The sequence below is a fragment of the Stegodyphus dumicola genome, chromosome X1, assembly GCF_044657685.1.
Source record: "Stegodyphus dumicola isolate Sdum_Otavi_A_Nest chromosome X1, ASM4465768v1".
Lineage (NCBI taxonomy): Eukaryota > Metazoa > Arthropoda > Arachnida > Araneae > Eresidae > Stegodyphus > Stegodyphus dumicola.
In genome coordinates this window covers 97,462,271-97,476,188 of record NC_140780.1, presented here as the reverse complement: position 1 = coordinate 97,476,188, position 13,918 = coordinate 97,462,271, and the positions used below count along the sequence as shown (strand labels likewise).

Genomic DNA, 13,918 nt, shown 5'->3' with positions numbered 1-13,918 from the left:
TAGCAACCAGCCCATGCGTCTGTGTTCGAACTCGAATCCGAACTGCCAGTAATCAGTGTCTTAACAATTCTTCCACTGGTGGGGGTCCATATTTTCCGAGGGTTGTTTCAAATAACTAACATTTCAAATAATCGACTGTTTAATACATAAGTAAAACTTTATATTTTAAAAATATTCAATATTTGTAGGTTTTCATCTTTATATTGTAAAACCGAATAACGTATACTACAATTAGCATAAACTGTTAAAATTACGCAAGGGATTATTAACGAACTTGCTGTATATTTTTCACCTAACGTTTTAGCGCTTTATTTTACAAATGGGGAAGAGTGGCAAGTCATGATTTTTCAAAATAAATCAGTAACTATTAGCTTCTGCAACTCAGTACAGAACGGCGCAATTATAGTCCAAACTTTCTAGAGTTTTTAACTTTTGTTTCCTAGTTACACTTAATGCGCAGTAAAGCTTAAGTTCTTTGAGAAACGTTGTTTATATGACATTTTTTTCTACTTTACTTTTTATCCAAAATATATTTCTATAAATTAAGTAATTGTTAATAAAATTGATTGCTATGAGTTAAACATCGAACAGCGTTTCTTTTCGAATGACGTGCATTTATCTCCAAGACTCTGCAGGCTTGCTTCCTACAGCCATGATTACTGTCCTCCATAATTTTCAATTAAATGCACACAGCATCCAGAAGCATATAAAATGTGCTAATAATAAATTTATCAACAGACTTTTATGGCAATTTAACATTATGTTTATATTGAAACTATCATAGTTTATTTGATCGTTGTGGTTGCTTTATAAGGTCCGGCCTTCTTAAGTAGTATAAAATTAGACCAGAACTCTAAAAGACAATTGGTGAATTTCACTATGTCTTTTGAGTACCTCAGTCGGCACCAACTCATGCTAACCGAAGCCAGTAGTTTTGGCTTTAAATAAAATAATGAATTAAAAGAGTGAAATTAAAAATAGCCTAACGGCTTCACAGTTCAACTAGGGCGAAAGCTGGCTCTGACCGAAATCGCCGAAACAAGCATAATGGCAAGAATAACTCAACGCCGCAGAATGCTAATCGATAGAGAAATCAAAGTTAGCAATGTGGTCTTTAACCAGGCAGAACACGCTCTGTTTCTACCTTCTGAAATCTTCCTTTAATTACTTTCTACCTAGTTTGAATATAGCTCGAGGTATAAATCTATATTCTGCATAAAATATCTGATTAGAAACTTAAATGATACTTTATAGCTTAAATTCTGATGCTTTATGTGTTACCTGCGTTATTATTCTTTTTTTTTTTCTTAATTCCAAACACATTCTGTGTCATGTATTTATTCTATACTTTAATAAAATATTTTAACATATAAGTGAGTTATAGAGAATATGGCACTTTTTAATTAAAGTTATCATAGTTCATTATTTGATACAGTGCATCACTAATTTTTCCTCAAATTATGCAAGAGGCTTAAGTTGTACTTTGCCATGGATTACTTTTTTATTATTTTATTTTATTTTTTCCTTCTGAAGAAAAGAGATTTTTGTAGGATCACCCTCAAAATTGCTAGAATTTTATTCAGAATTTGCGCCAGTCTAGGGAAGGAAAATATGTTAGAGTCTTTTCTGATTTTTGATGCATTATTTATTGCTAAATTTAGAGCATGAGATACTTATAAAACAAAAATACCTTAGGATTTGCATTTCCCCATTGTAAAACATAAATTTCAGTTTCTTCTTATAATTTATTCTTTTATGCTTATAATTTATTCTTTTATTCTTTATTCTTCGTTGAAATATCCTTTATTGCTCACATTCTGAAAGGTGATTAACACTTTTCCAAATTCTTATTTATTGCTTCATATAAGCGACGACAATTAATGTCCAAAACTTTAAAGATTTAGACTGATTGCAATTAATCTTTTAAGATCTTCTTGACTGTATGCAGGAATTTCTGCGCCTCAGTAAATTTTTGATGAAAACCTTAAAATTCGTGTATTTATTAAACAAAATTAATTTTTTGATGATGATATTAAGTTGTTTAGAAATTGGTATGTTAATGTCTATTAAATTATTGAATAGGTCTTATCTGATTTTTGAAAATGAAAGTATGAGAAAACATATTTTCATAGTGTTTGCGGTACTGCAAAATCAAAATATCTATCAGGAATGTATAAAATATATTCGGCGCAAAAATAAGATACATAACAAAGAACCTACGTAAATTTTAAAAGTTATATTTACATAATGACTAAATACCATATGAAAAACTATTGAGTTATATATGCTATAAATATTCTCCCCTTCATTTGTGTTAAAAAGGTGCTATGGTTAATATTAAATTTTAAACAAAATGCATCTCTCCGTAAGGTTTTAATGATGTAAATGGCAGACTGTATTAAAATTTTCGCATGTTATATTTTAAACAACTAGAATGGGCAAAGTAGTGCTATTTTATGAAAATTTCAAATGCTATCAATGTTTTGTGAGAAATTTTCCTTTTTTAAAGTCTAAATGCTTTATATTTAGTATTTGTTTAAAATTATTTACAGCCACTAACTTTATTGATATTATTTTTTACATATATATTTTACATTCTTCAGCTATACATACATTTTCCACACTAGTCCAAATTTCAAGATTAGAAGGCCTTCCTTTTCAGAGGCCCACCAGCGGCCGAGCGGTAAAGTCGCTGAACACTGGTAGTTCGGTCCGAGGTTCGAATCCCGCGAACCGGCTGGCTGCATGAGCGTTTTCGTGGTTTTCCCCATGTGTAACGACTCAGTTTTCTTAGAAAGTCCTCCCCTTAGGCAGATAGCCCTACTGTGCTTTCCCATGATTAAATACGCCACACCACCTTCCTTTTCAGAGGAAATTAAAAATTTTCTTCCGAGATTTTTCGAAGACTGCATTTCAAATTATTGACATTTCAAATAAGCGATGAACATGCAAGTAAAACTTTTAGAGAATTTTGTAGACTTTTCATCTTCATATTTCAAAACGAAATTATGAACACTGCAACTAACATAAATTATTAATATTATATCAATCATCATTAAGACATTAGTTGTTAATTTGAAGATACGCTCTAAGCACTTTATTTTAAAATAGGGCGGTACGGTATGTCATGACTTTTCAAAATCAGCCAATAAACAGCATACAGTTCGCTGTAAAACGATGTAGCGTGGTTCCAAATTTTTTATTTTCGATTCCTAAATACCCTTGATGCACAATAAAACTCAACTTAATACTGAAAATACTTCTTTTAAATATGCTATATACAATTATATCATTATGTTTTTTCTAATTATTTTTCACAAATTCATAAATATATATTAAATTATTTACCGTCGAATGGCGCTGCGTTTTGGGTAGCATCAGCCTGCTGCGCAAACTAACTTATCATATCCTCATTTTAATTCTTTAACATTTCCAATATGTAACTAATTTTAACTAAAATATGGATATGTGAATTTTTTTAATATTTTCCCCAGGAATATTCAGTTTCAAAGACGTTGTTTATACCAACGGATAAAATTAAAGGAACAGCTATAAAAACTCGTATAACTTTAATGATTTTGTAGCTAAGAACATGTAACTTGCTCAAGAATTTTAAAGGTATGTTGGGTATGACAAAAAATTTTATTTTGTCATACCTAACATACCTTTAAAATTCAGAATTGTCTGTTTCTGAAAAAATAAAAACAAAGAATGAAGGAAGTATGATATTGTGGGTATAGGGAAAAGTTGGAGTTGCAACTATTTTTAACGATACATCAAAAATTAATAAAATGTGTAATGAGACATACATGAGAGAAATGCAAACTGTACGACAATTTTACATTCTATGTATTAGAGTATCGACCCGTTCCTGCAGTAACAAAGTGCGTTAGCGATGCATAGAGTCTTCAGCCTTCAGTATCATCAGATTCGACGTTGAATGCTACTGTATCATACAGTAACATACAGTCTGTATGTAACACGTTAGGTTTTTGCTTCTGACTGATTGTATGTTTTGTTATAGCTCATGCATATGCCACTGATAAACAAGATAAGTCCGAACTAGGTCTTTTATGGAAGAACCATTTTGATGAAATTAAGAAAGGAAACAAATTTTCTCACGGTCATTTATGAAAATTCACTTAACGACAATCCCGTTCCTAATGATCTGGACTTGGAACATGTTCGTCCAGAATCACTGAACATTAAGATGATGGATCGCAAAGCAGAGCTAATGCAAATCAAGATGGAGAGGCACTTCACTCATGATGAACAAGATGAATTTCGTGAATTACAGCAACAGAGTAATTGCATTCTTATGACAAATCTCCTCAGCAACCGACGAAGGCTCGTTATAAACGACAAGTGCTTTGCTCCTGCGAAAACTCCAAAACCTAAAGCTACAGTGGAAACCACGCGTATTTCCCCAGACATAAATCCTTTCGACACTTTGGAGAACCGTTCTAGGGTACAAAGGATATGATTATCATAGTTCCTGATCCCACCCCAACACCAAGTAAGGATCAGTCTCCGCCTATAATTTGCCCAGTACTAGATGTTGCAGAAAAGAAGATCCGATCATTTTTTGAGAATAACCGCATCGAAGACATGTTCGGTACTTTGACTAAGGAGGAAATTAAGACAATGTTCACCTTAAACTCTATGCGAGAGAGAGCGTAAGGTTGCTTGATGAAAAACGACATTCATATTAAAACCACCTTTCATATTAAAATCCAGGCATCGTTAAAAAGTTATCACAAGAGAACTTCCAGTTGAATCAGGCAATGATAATATCAAAAAGGAAATATGTGACTTGGAATATACAGTCATAAAACGTAAAACAGTTTTTCAAGAGAACTAAACAGAAGTAGAGATATTTCTTGTAATTTTCGTCGAAGTTCTCGGAATGAAATAGAAAGAAGTATTTACAACCTGAGGAAACTGATGTCCCTCATTTTCAGCATCTGCAAATTCTGCCTAGAAAAGACTGCTATAATCTGTATCAGATCACAAAGCTTCGGCCTCAGTCATATTTGGCTGCAGCAATGTGCTTCGTTGAAGTGCCGACAAAACCTGTTAACCTATACCTGTCAATTACTCTGACATCGGGAAGCCTAGATGCTTGTGATGCGAGGTAAATAATTTACTCATCTCCAGAAATTGCCCATTTTTTCCCCAAATTAAATCTTCAAAATATCAAGAGAAACTCCCATTAGCCAAGCGAATTGCAGATAATCCTTCTATGCATATACCGAAGAATTTCGCAACAAGGCCTTCTCCAAGACAGCAAACTTCGAGAATTATTGTATAAAATCACAGATGCAATAAAAGTGAAAAAAAAGCAAAATCGCGTATACAAAATTATAAATTGCACTTGAACTTGTACGAATGGTCGAAAATGATTTCAAAAATTAAGTCTCCACTTTACCATAGGATGATTCGTGTCCTACCATCACGTGGCATGATTTCCTATTTCTTCCACAATCAGAACCCAGCTTAACTCGTTATGCTTTCAACTTTTATTTTTCAAACGATGTTTTTCGAACTCTAGGGCAGTGCTCCGCAACCGGTGTGCCGCGGCACACTGGTGTGCCATGAGTAGGATATAGGTGTGCCGCAATCAAATACATGTATTTGACATTTTGCAATTTTTTATCATGTATTTAATACACAATGACAATTTTTTTTCCTTAATAATGTCTATTTAAAATGTTTTTATATATTTCACTGTTGTGTGGTTGTGTGTGTGATTGTAAGTGTGTCAGCATTTGAATATAAAACTTTTGTGTTCATTGAAGCAAGCGCAGGTATCACATTGATAATTATTATGATTGCATACAAATAAATATGTTATGGTTTTATAATTGTATATTTTTAAAATTAAAAACAAAAATTTATTGTAAATTTTGTGTATAAATCAATACATATATACATTAGCTTTTGGTGAGCCACGAAATTCCAGAAAGATTTTTTGTGCGTCGCAGGTGAGAAAAGGTTGCGGAGCACTGCTCTAGGGTAAAAGTGTCTTTTCTTTTAGCGAAAAAATGCCTGTATAAATAGTAACTAAGCATTCTGAAGGCTGAAGAGTACTTTGTCGCGATCTTCATAAAGAAAAACGAAAGTCATAGTCAGGTAGTATCTGCAGTGATGCAAGTCAGTGCCCTAGTGCTTCCCCACACATATTTTGTCCGTTTAAATCTAGAGAATATGTGGATTACGCCATACGCTGGATTATTTCGCTCTCAAAATAACGGGTCATTAGTGCACGGAAACAGCATTATCGTCCATTAGAAGGAAGTTGTTGCCGATTTCACCCCACCGCAAATTAGTATAAGGATCAAGAATCTTATCTCTATATATTTCAGCATTCATAATTGCACTCGAGTTCAGTCTACAGACAAGGTAATATTCTTCCAAGTCAAACTTTTCTTTCTCCGACTTTTAAGAGAATGACATATCTTATCTATCTGTTCAGTAACGACATTTTATCCATAAAAGTAGCAGAAACTTTGATTTGAAGAAAGACATCCACGTTACCACGCTGGTTGACCTTAGTCGAGAAAAGAAAACCTTTTAGTATAGTAAGCTTAGCTGCACTAATAAAAAAAGAAGTCCGTGCAGCCATTCAAAATGATTATCCGCTTATACCATGATTTCACCATCACTGTACAGATGCCTTTCACGGATGTTTTCAGGCTTATTGCATGTGTTTTGCTTCGTCCAAAATGTAATATGTCTGGAATCACTTTTAAAAAAAACCGACACTCCAGACCCCAGTTACCGTTTTCTTTTAGCAGTCATTGCCAGATAATAGTCCTGGGAATCTACGGTACTACTTTATAGTCATTCCTTTTATTTTTCTCTCCCCTTAGGCAGATAGCCCTCGTGTGCTTTGCCATAACTGAATAATCCAATCCATCCTTTTATTTTTCTCGCCCGTGTACTTAGATAGTGCAAGGAAAACGAAACGTTTTAGAATCATAAATAGTATTAAATATTTACTGATATATTACAACTAGAATTTCTATTGGTGTTATAAACTGTCTTACCAAATTGGAAATTACAAATTAAAAAAAATAATGGCAATTTTTTAGTTTATTTATGTTTAGTGAAGAAATGTTACTAATTTAAATATTACTTTATTCATAGTATACATATACGGATTGCCAATGCTTAGGAAAAAATGTAACTGCCAAAAATGGATTTTGTCCTCTTCAATGCAACAATCTGACTTGGTATATTGTCATTTTCTCGATTTTTGTACTCATTCATTCCACATCAGAAGTTGGATCCATGCTTCTCACATTGAGGTAAAGTGGACTGCATTTAAAATTTTTATTCTGCGTATTTTAATTTAAAATATTTCGTTATAATGATGTGGGGTATACGTTAATTAATTAAACCAGTAAACCCTATGCACGAAATATGTTTCAGAATTACTAAGAGCTATTTTGTATATTAACTGTTATTTGCTAACTTTTACTATTTTTTTCTGCCTAGATGTGTTGATCCCAAAGACAAGGCTATGGCTTTAGGATTGATATCTTTCGCCATTGGATTATTTGGTATGTATTTACTTCTTTCATTCAAGAGAAATGCATAACTCCGTGTTAGTTATTCTGTTAACCTTATATTAGCTATGTAATCTGGAAAAGGTAGCAAGTAACAGACGTCATATATTTCTGTTTCCAGAAGACCAGACTTTAGAGCTTACACACAGCAGATTATTGCATTATCTCATAAGATTAAGTAATTTAGTTGGCGGGCGTACATTAAAAGTTAAAAATCATGAGCACTAAAAAAATAAGGATGCAATTATTGTGGATTATAAAAGGAATAAATTATTGTAGTCTAACGTTTAAAATAAAAGTTTTGGCCATACTACATTCCTATATATTCTTAATACACGCTGTGCAGTCTATGTGTAGTATGTAATTTAGTTCATAGTATGTTTAAGGGAAAAATTAAAGGTTCAAGTCAAATATCTACAGATTTTAATTATGATATATAGTATGTTACTGTGAAAGACCGAAATTGGAGAATGTCGACTTTTACCAGAAAATGTCAACATTCACCATATACGTCGGTGAAAGATTGAATATTGCCTTACATTCTTGTACATTCGGACCCTCATCGGTGTATGTCGACAATCACAGATATGCTCTGGTGTAGGTCGAAAAGAGAGGAGTATACGTACACGCTGTCATTGCAAAAGGAAGTGTTCCAGAAATAAATGCAGCTGTAAAAGAAAGGGCCTCTTGTGCAATTCAAAGTGTCATAATAGTTTAAGTTGTTGCAATAAATAAGATTTTAAACACATAAAGTTTTTTGTTTCTACTATTTTATTTTATCATTTAGAACGTACTGTATAATTAAGTAAGTTTTTAACTTCTAATATTTTCCTTTCTCATTTTGAATGTATTGTGTTTTAAGTTCTTATGTTCTTATTTTAAGTCTGAAGTGCGTTTTTTCGCGACTGAATTACGGAGAAGAAAATATAATATTCTTATATGTTCAACATTCACCATTAGTACATGGTGAATGTCGACATTTAACGGTGTAAGTCAGAAATAAGAGTATTTGGAAAATATTTCGGACATACACCAAGGGACTATGTGAATGTTCACATTCGCCGGTGAAAGTCGACATTCTCCAGATTTCGATGTTTCACCGTAACATAGTATTTATTCCTCGTTGCATGTGAGGGAGCAAATAATAATCATTAAAAACTGATTAATATTATGTCATGATTCTAAGTTGATTATTTTCTATTATAAATATATCTTGAGTTAATAAACTATGATGGTTCCCATTCTATCCTAAGAGTATATATCCCAAAAATATACAATAAGCTAAATACAACTATTTTTTTAATCAAAAGGACATCGCCTTATTGAACATGTACAAAATTTGTGACTCTTTTGTGACTCATAAAAAAATTTAGAATTTTACTTTCAGCAAATTTCCGGCCATTAAGCTATGGAAAGATTAGACAATCTTCCAGTTAAGTGGGGGTCAGTCTAATGAGGTTGTACTTCCACAGACATCTTTCGTTAATTTTATATTATATATGCAATTCAATAGATGTATTAAAGAGCATAAAAATTAGAAAAATTAATCATTGCAGGAGACAAAAAAGACAAACTTTCTCAATTAGTACATTTAAAGTCAGATTCGTTAAGAAGTATTACACATTATTAAGGAAAAAATTTGTATAATTAATGATCGTTACCAGTTGTTCTTAAGCAAATAAGCATAAAATGAAAAGAAAATATATTAAAAGAAGCACATTTAAAAAAACAGTAAGAATAGAAATGTGTAATTTGGAAATAAGGAATATAAAGGAAAAAGATTTTTAAAATGTTGAAAAGAATGAGAACCTGAAGTCAGTAACAGAATATGTGCAGTGTCAAATTTTTTAGTTCCTTTTTAGGTTTGGAAAGACTCGTATACTGAGATTTGTGCATAAATAAGCATTTTAACTTGTATTTATATTTTTAATTTTAAGAATAAAAATTTAGTCAAAATATCTGTTGAACTGAAATGTGGAACGAGAACTATTGCAATAAATTAACTAAAATAAGTATAATAAAATTTAAGTCAACTAGAACATTTGTAATTCGTTTGATCCATTTAAAAGATTTTTATTTATTTACATATTTTATTGTCTTTTTATTTAAATAATGCAAAAAGACAAAATATTGTAGTACAGAAATATATTTAAGGAGCTATTAAATTGATTTAGATCTATGTGCAATACGTGTTTCATTGTAGCAATAAGAGTGTTATACACATTCATTCAATTCAGTAGCATGTCACATTTCAATAACATGTTGCCAAATGTGTAGCTTTCAATAACGCGTGATGACAGAACATTTGGCAAATGTGTAACCTATTAACAGAAAAGAAGCTACATATTGTATATGGACTTACTGTTGATTTCTGCTGCGTGAGTCTTCATCATAAAAGTGCTATTTAAAAAAATATATTGCATGTTTTAAACTATTTATGTATTTGCATCAATAAAATATACCGTTTTTATTTAGTTTTAGTTAAGTAGCAACAGCATATGCGATCTGCTTTACGCAAATATTTCTTTGTTTAATTTAAGTAAAAATAAAATTAGATTGTATGTTCAATTTTAAAAGTATTGGATTTAGTAAATAAGAATGAAGTTATTTGTTTTGATCATGTATTTCATCAATAGTTTACTCTTCGAAAAGCTTGTAACAGTTGTTTACTTAATTTCTTTGTAGGTAATGTGCCGTGCCCTGTGATTTATGGTGCAGTTGTTGATTCAACGTGCCTTTTCTGGGAAGATAACTGCGGCGATCCTGGAGCATGTCGCCTTTATGATCCTGAAAAATTTCGTATGATGTTTCATGGTTTGACAGCGTTCATCATGCTCGGAGCCTTTTTTGTGGACTCGATTGTCTGTTACAAAGCATCATCAGTACGGTTCCATGATGACGAAGGGCCTGTCGAAGTTAGGACACCACCATTGCCTGCACCACCTCAATCTGAATCTGCTGTCTGAATACAGAACTCTAATGCCGTCTGATTATCTAAAAGTACTACTGGTGATATTGTCATAGTACTAATGTTGCATTTTCATTATTCTTCAGAGGCAAACATACATTCATATAACATGGAAAACTGATTGACTATTTTGTATTTGTTATGATGTGCATGTGCTTTCCTGTTCCTTTTATCAGAATCAAAAGAGAACATAATTTCAAATTTATTTTTAAAAGATAGGATGAGTGTCCTATAGTTAAACTGATTTAAACTGTAAAAATTCGCTTGGAATATGTGCATTAAAAGAAAATGCAGATATATCTTAATATATGTACAAATTCTCTTCAAGAGGAAATTACGTCTTCGAAAAATGATTGAAAGAAAGCCATTTTGTTTTTAATTTATGCTCCAGATTTATTGTCTCCATGGGCATTTTATTCTGGAAGTGTACTTACTAAACTAAATAAATCTTACTTAAAGTACAACAGATGGATTCTTTTTTTTTTTTTTTTTTTTTTTTGTTGTTTTGTTTCTTTTTAACCCCTACCACCTAAGAGTTTAACTAACCATTTTTTTATTTAACCACATGTCTGTTGATCTATATTTAAAAGAATAAATTAAAATGCTGTCTTAAATAATTTAACGCTTTTATATTTTTAACAACGCATGCATAAGCTCTGAATATGCTTATTTGTTTGCTTTCGCTACGAACTGGACAATTAACACACGAACTGGACAGCTAAACCTCAGCAAAGGGCTGATAGGCAGATCCAGTGGTTTTTATTGTATTAGTATAATGGGATTATAGCAACTGGTATATTTCAAACGCTGTTAAAATATAGATGCATTCACTAAATAGGTACAACTATAAATTAAGAGCGGTTGTTTAAACATTAAAACTAACAAAAATGCAGAGGAAAAGCACTAAAATTATTAAAGGAAGCATTTATAAACATGAAAAACTAATTAAAGCCTATTATAATAATTAAACAATAGGATTAATAAATATTAATAATTAATTAAAATCGATTGTAAAAACTTAATAGGATTAATAAATATCCAAACGGTATTGCATTAAAAGAAATATCATAAATGGTATAAATCATAATCAGACGTTGCTGAGTTGTTTGCTCATTGTTGAAAATTTGATTCAAGTAATGAGGGAATAACTTTTTATTTATCATCTTATATTATCACACTTTATTTAGAAATTTACGTGTTATTCCAAGGCCCGGTGGCGCTGTGGTTAGCGCGTTGCGCAGCAGCACCACAGGTGGAGGGTTTCGATTCCTGGGCTGCGCAGTGTTAACACAGCCTTTCATCCTTTGAGTGGGTCCATAAAATGAGTACCAAGTTCGGTTAGGGACTAAACACTAGGGTCCTGCGACAAGCTGATCGCTTGTCCAGGGCATATGCTTATGCACCCCAGGGGACACGGCCAGAAAAGCAGATATCGGGGCACTGCGGGGCATGGCCCGCTAAGGCTGTTGTGCCACTGAATGTAGTTTGGTTTAGGACAGGGGTTCCCTAACTTCTTCAGTTGGCGGCGCACTTGCAGGTTTAGTATTTTGTCACGGCGCCCTAGTCATGTTCAATGAAGTGTTGAACAAGGTTTGTGCTTTACAACATGCTTACTACATAGTGTCATAGCAAATAACACTTCATTCAACACGACTCTATATTAATACTAGCGACCAGACACAAAAATGAAAACAACCACAATCTGAGGCTCATATATGTATATGTTGAACTGGTACACAAGAATATTATATTATCATTATTAAAGCAAAATAGGAAAAAATCAATTGGACAGGGAAGCGTGCTAATTTCCACAAAGTTTTTTAAAGCGAGGGATAAGACTTGACATTGCCACACTCATTTCTTGCTCCCCGTTGATTGTTGAATAATATTTGCTCTTTATTAGAGCTGCAGCTGAAAATCCGGTTTCTCATAAATATGATGTTGCAAAAGGAATGAGAATCCTTAAAGCATTGGAACTTAGAGTTGGATGTTCATTTTTGATGGTTATCCAAAACATCACCAAACTGGAACAAGCGAATTTTTTTAAGGTTGTTGTCGCAAGATAGTTCAACAAGACTTATAAGGTATTTCTCCCACTTCACTAGCGTGCCTTCGTGGTGTAACGGTAGCACGTTGGGCCGGTATTCCAGAGGTCCGTGGTTCGATTCCCGGCGAAGGCGGTTGCATATTTTTCATCTTTTCTGCTTCCAATTAACCTAATGACTCTACAGACTCTCTTCTTTTTGTGAAGTCAATTCTGGTGGATCTTGAACATGGAAAGGATTTTGTATCCACGAATATTTCTTGATATTTCTTCCGGAAAGTATTTTTCGAAGTGTTCAATGAGCTTCGAAATGTGTTCCGTGAAAAGAAACAGCAATTTTTTAGAGACAACGAGCTCATTAGAGGACGCGTATTTATGCAATTCGGAGAGGCAATTTTGCCCGCCATCCTCATTAATTTTTCTTATCCACAACTGCAGGTTTCTTTTAAATGCCACAGTCTTCTCCAATAGTTTCAAGATTTGCATATTATTGCTTTGTAGAGACACATTTAAGGCATTCAGTTTGTCAAATATATCGCACAATATGCCAGTTTTAGTAAAAGGTTTGTAGTTTGCATGTCCTTCCTCTTGCAGAAAAGTGTGAATTTCTTGATGTAGTTCGAATGCACGGTATAAGACATTTCCACTTGAAAGCCATTGTGAAGTGCAATAATATAACAGTGTTCAGCTCCCATGTCCATGCAGAGTTTTTTGAATAGTTTGGCTTTCAGCTGCCTAGTTTTTATGTAGTGTACTACATCTATGACACGTTCCAATACCAAATTCAATTCACAGCTCATCGATTTCGATGCAAGTGCTTCCATATGGGGGATGCAATGGTTCCACATAGCATGCGGTGCTCGCGATGAGCGCTCGAGACAACTACTGTCGATGCGACCCACAGTCGAATGCGGGCTATTGGAAATTGGCTTCTTCGCGTTAGCTAGCAAAGAATTCGACGTTGCCAAACCCAAACCGAAGTCCGTACGCGGGAGGAGAGCGTGTTGTTGGTTTCCTACAAGAGAACGAGAGATTTAGGCTGCGCATTTCAACTTAGATTCCGTAAAAGAGTAAACAGGAACACCTCGCGGCACCTCTGTTTACTCTTCACGGTGCCCCAGGGCTCCGCGGACACACTTTGGGAACCCCTGGTTTAGGACGTTATCCCTGTTACATATTACTAAGAGTTGTAAATTTTCAAAAGCATATTTATGGCATTTGTCAAGTGAGAAATGTTTGAATTGTGAAAATGACCTTTCGACATAATTTACTTCATAAGAATGTACAGTGGAACCTCGAGATATGAGTTTAATTCGTTCCAGCATTGAGCTCGAA

At 33.3% G+C, this 13,918-nt stretch overlaps 1 protein-coding gene across 4 annotated transcripts in view; it reads left to right on the top strand.

Moving 5' to 3' along the window:
* LOC118192704 (solute carrier organic anion transporter family member 74D-like) overlaps positions 1 to 11,003 on the top strand; it is a 277,424-nt gene extending 266,421 nt beyond the window's left edge. For all 4 annotated transcript variants that reach the window (XM_085807989.1, XM_085807992.1, XM_085807990.1 and 1 more), the window contains 3 exons: positions 7,150 to 7,310; positions 7,501 to 7,565; positions 10,257 to 11,003. In XM_085807989.1, coding sequence (XP_085664115.1) covers positions 7,150 to 7,310; positions 7,501 to 7,565; positions 10,257 to 10,537 — 507 coding nt within the window. In that variant the 3' untranslated portion in view covers positions 10,538 to 11,003. The remainder of the gene's footprint in view (positions 1 to 7,149; positions 7,311 to 7,500; positions 7,566 to 10,256) is intronic.
* The last annotated feature ends 2,915 nt before the right edge of the window (positions 11,004 to 13,918 follow it).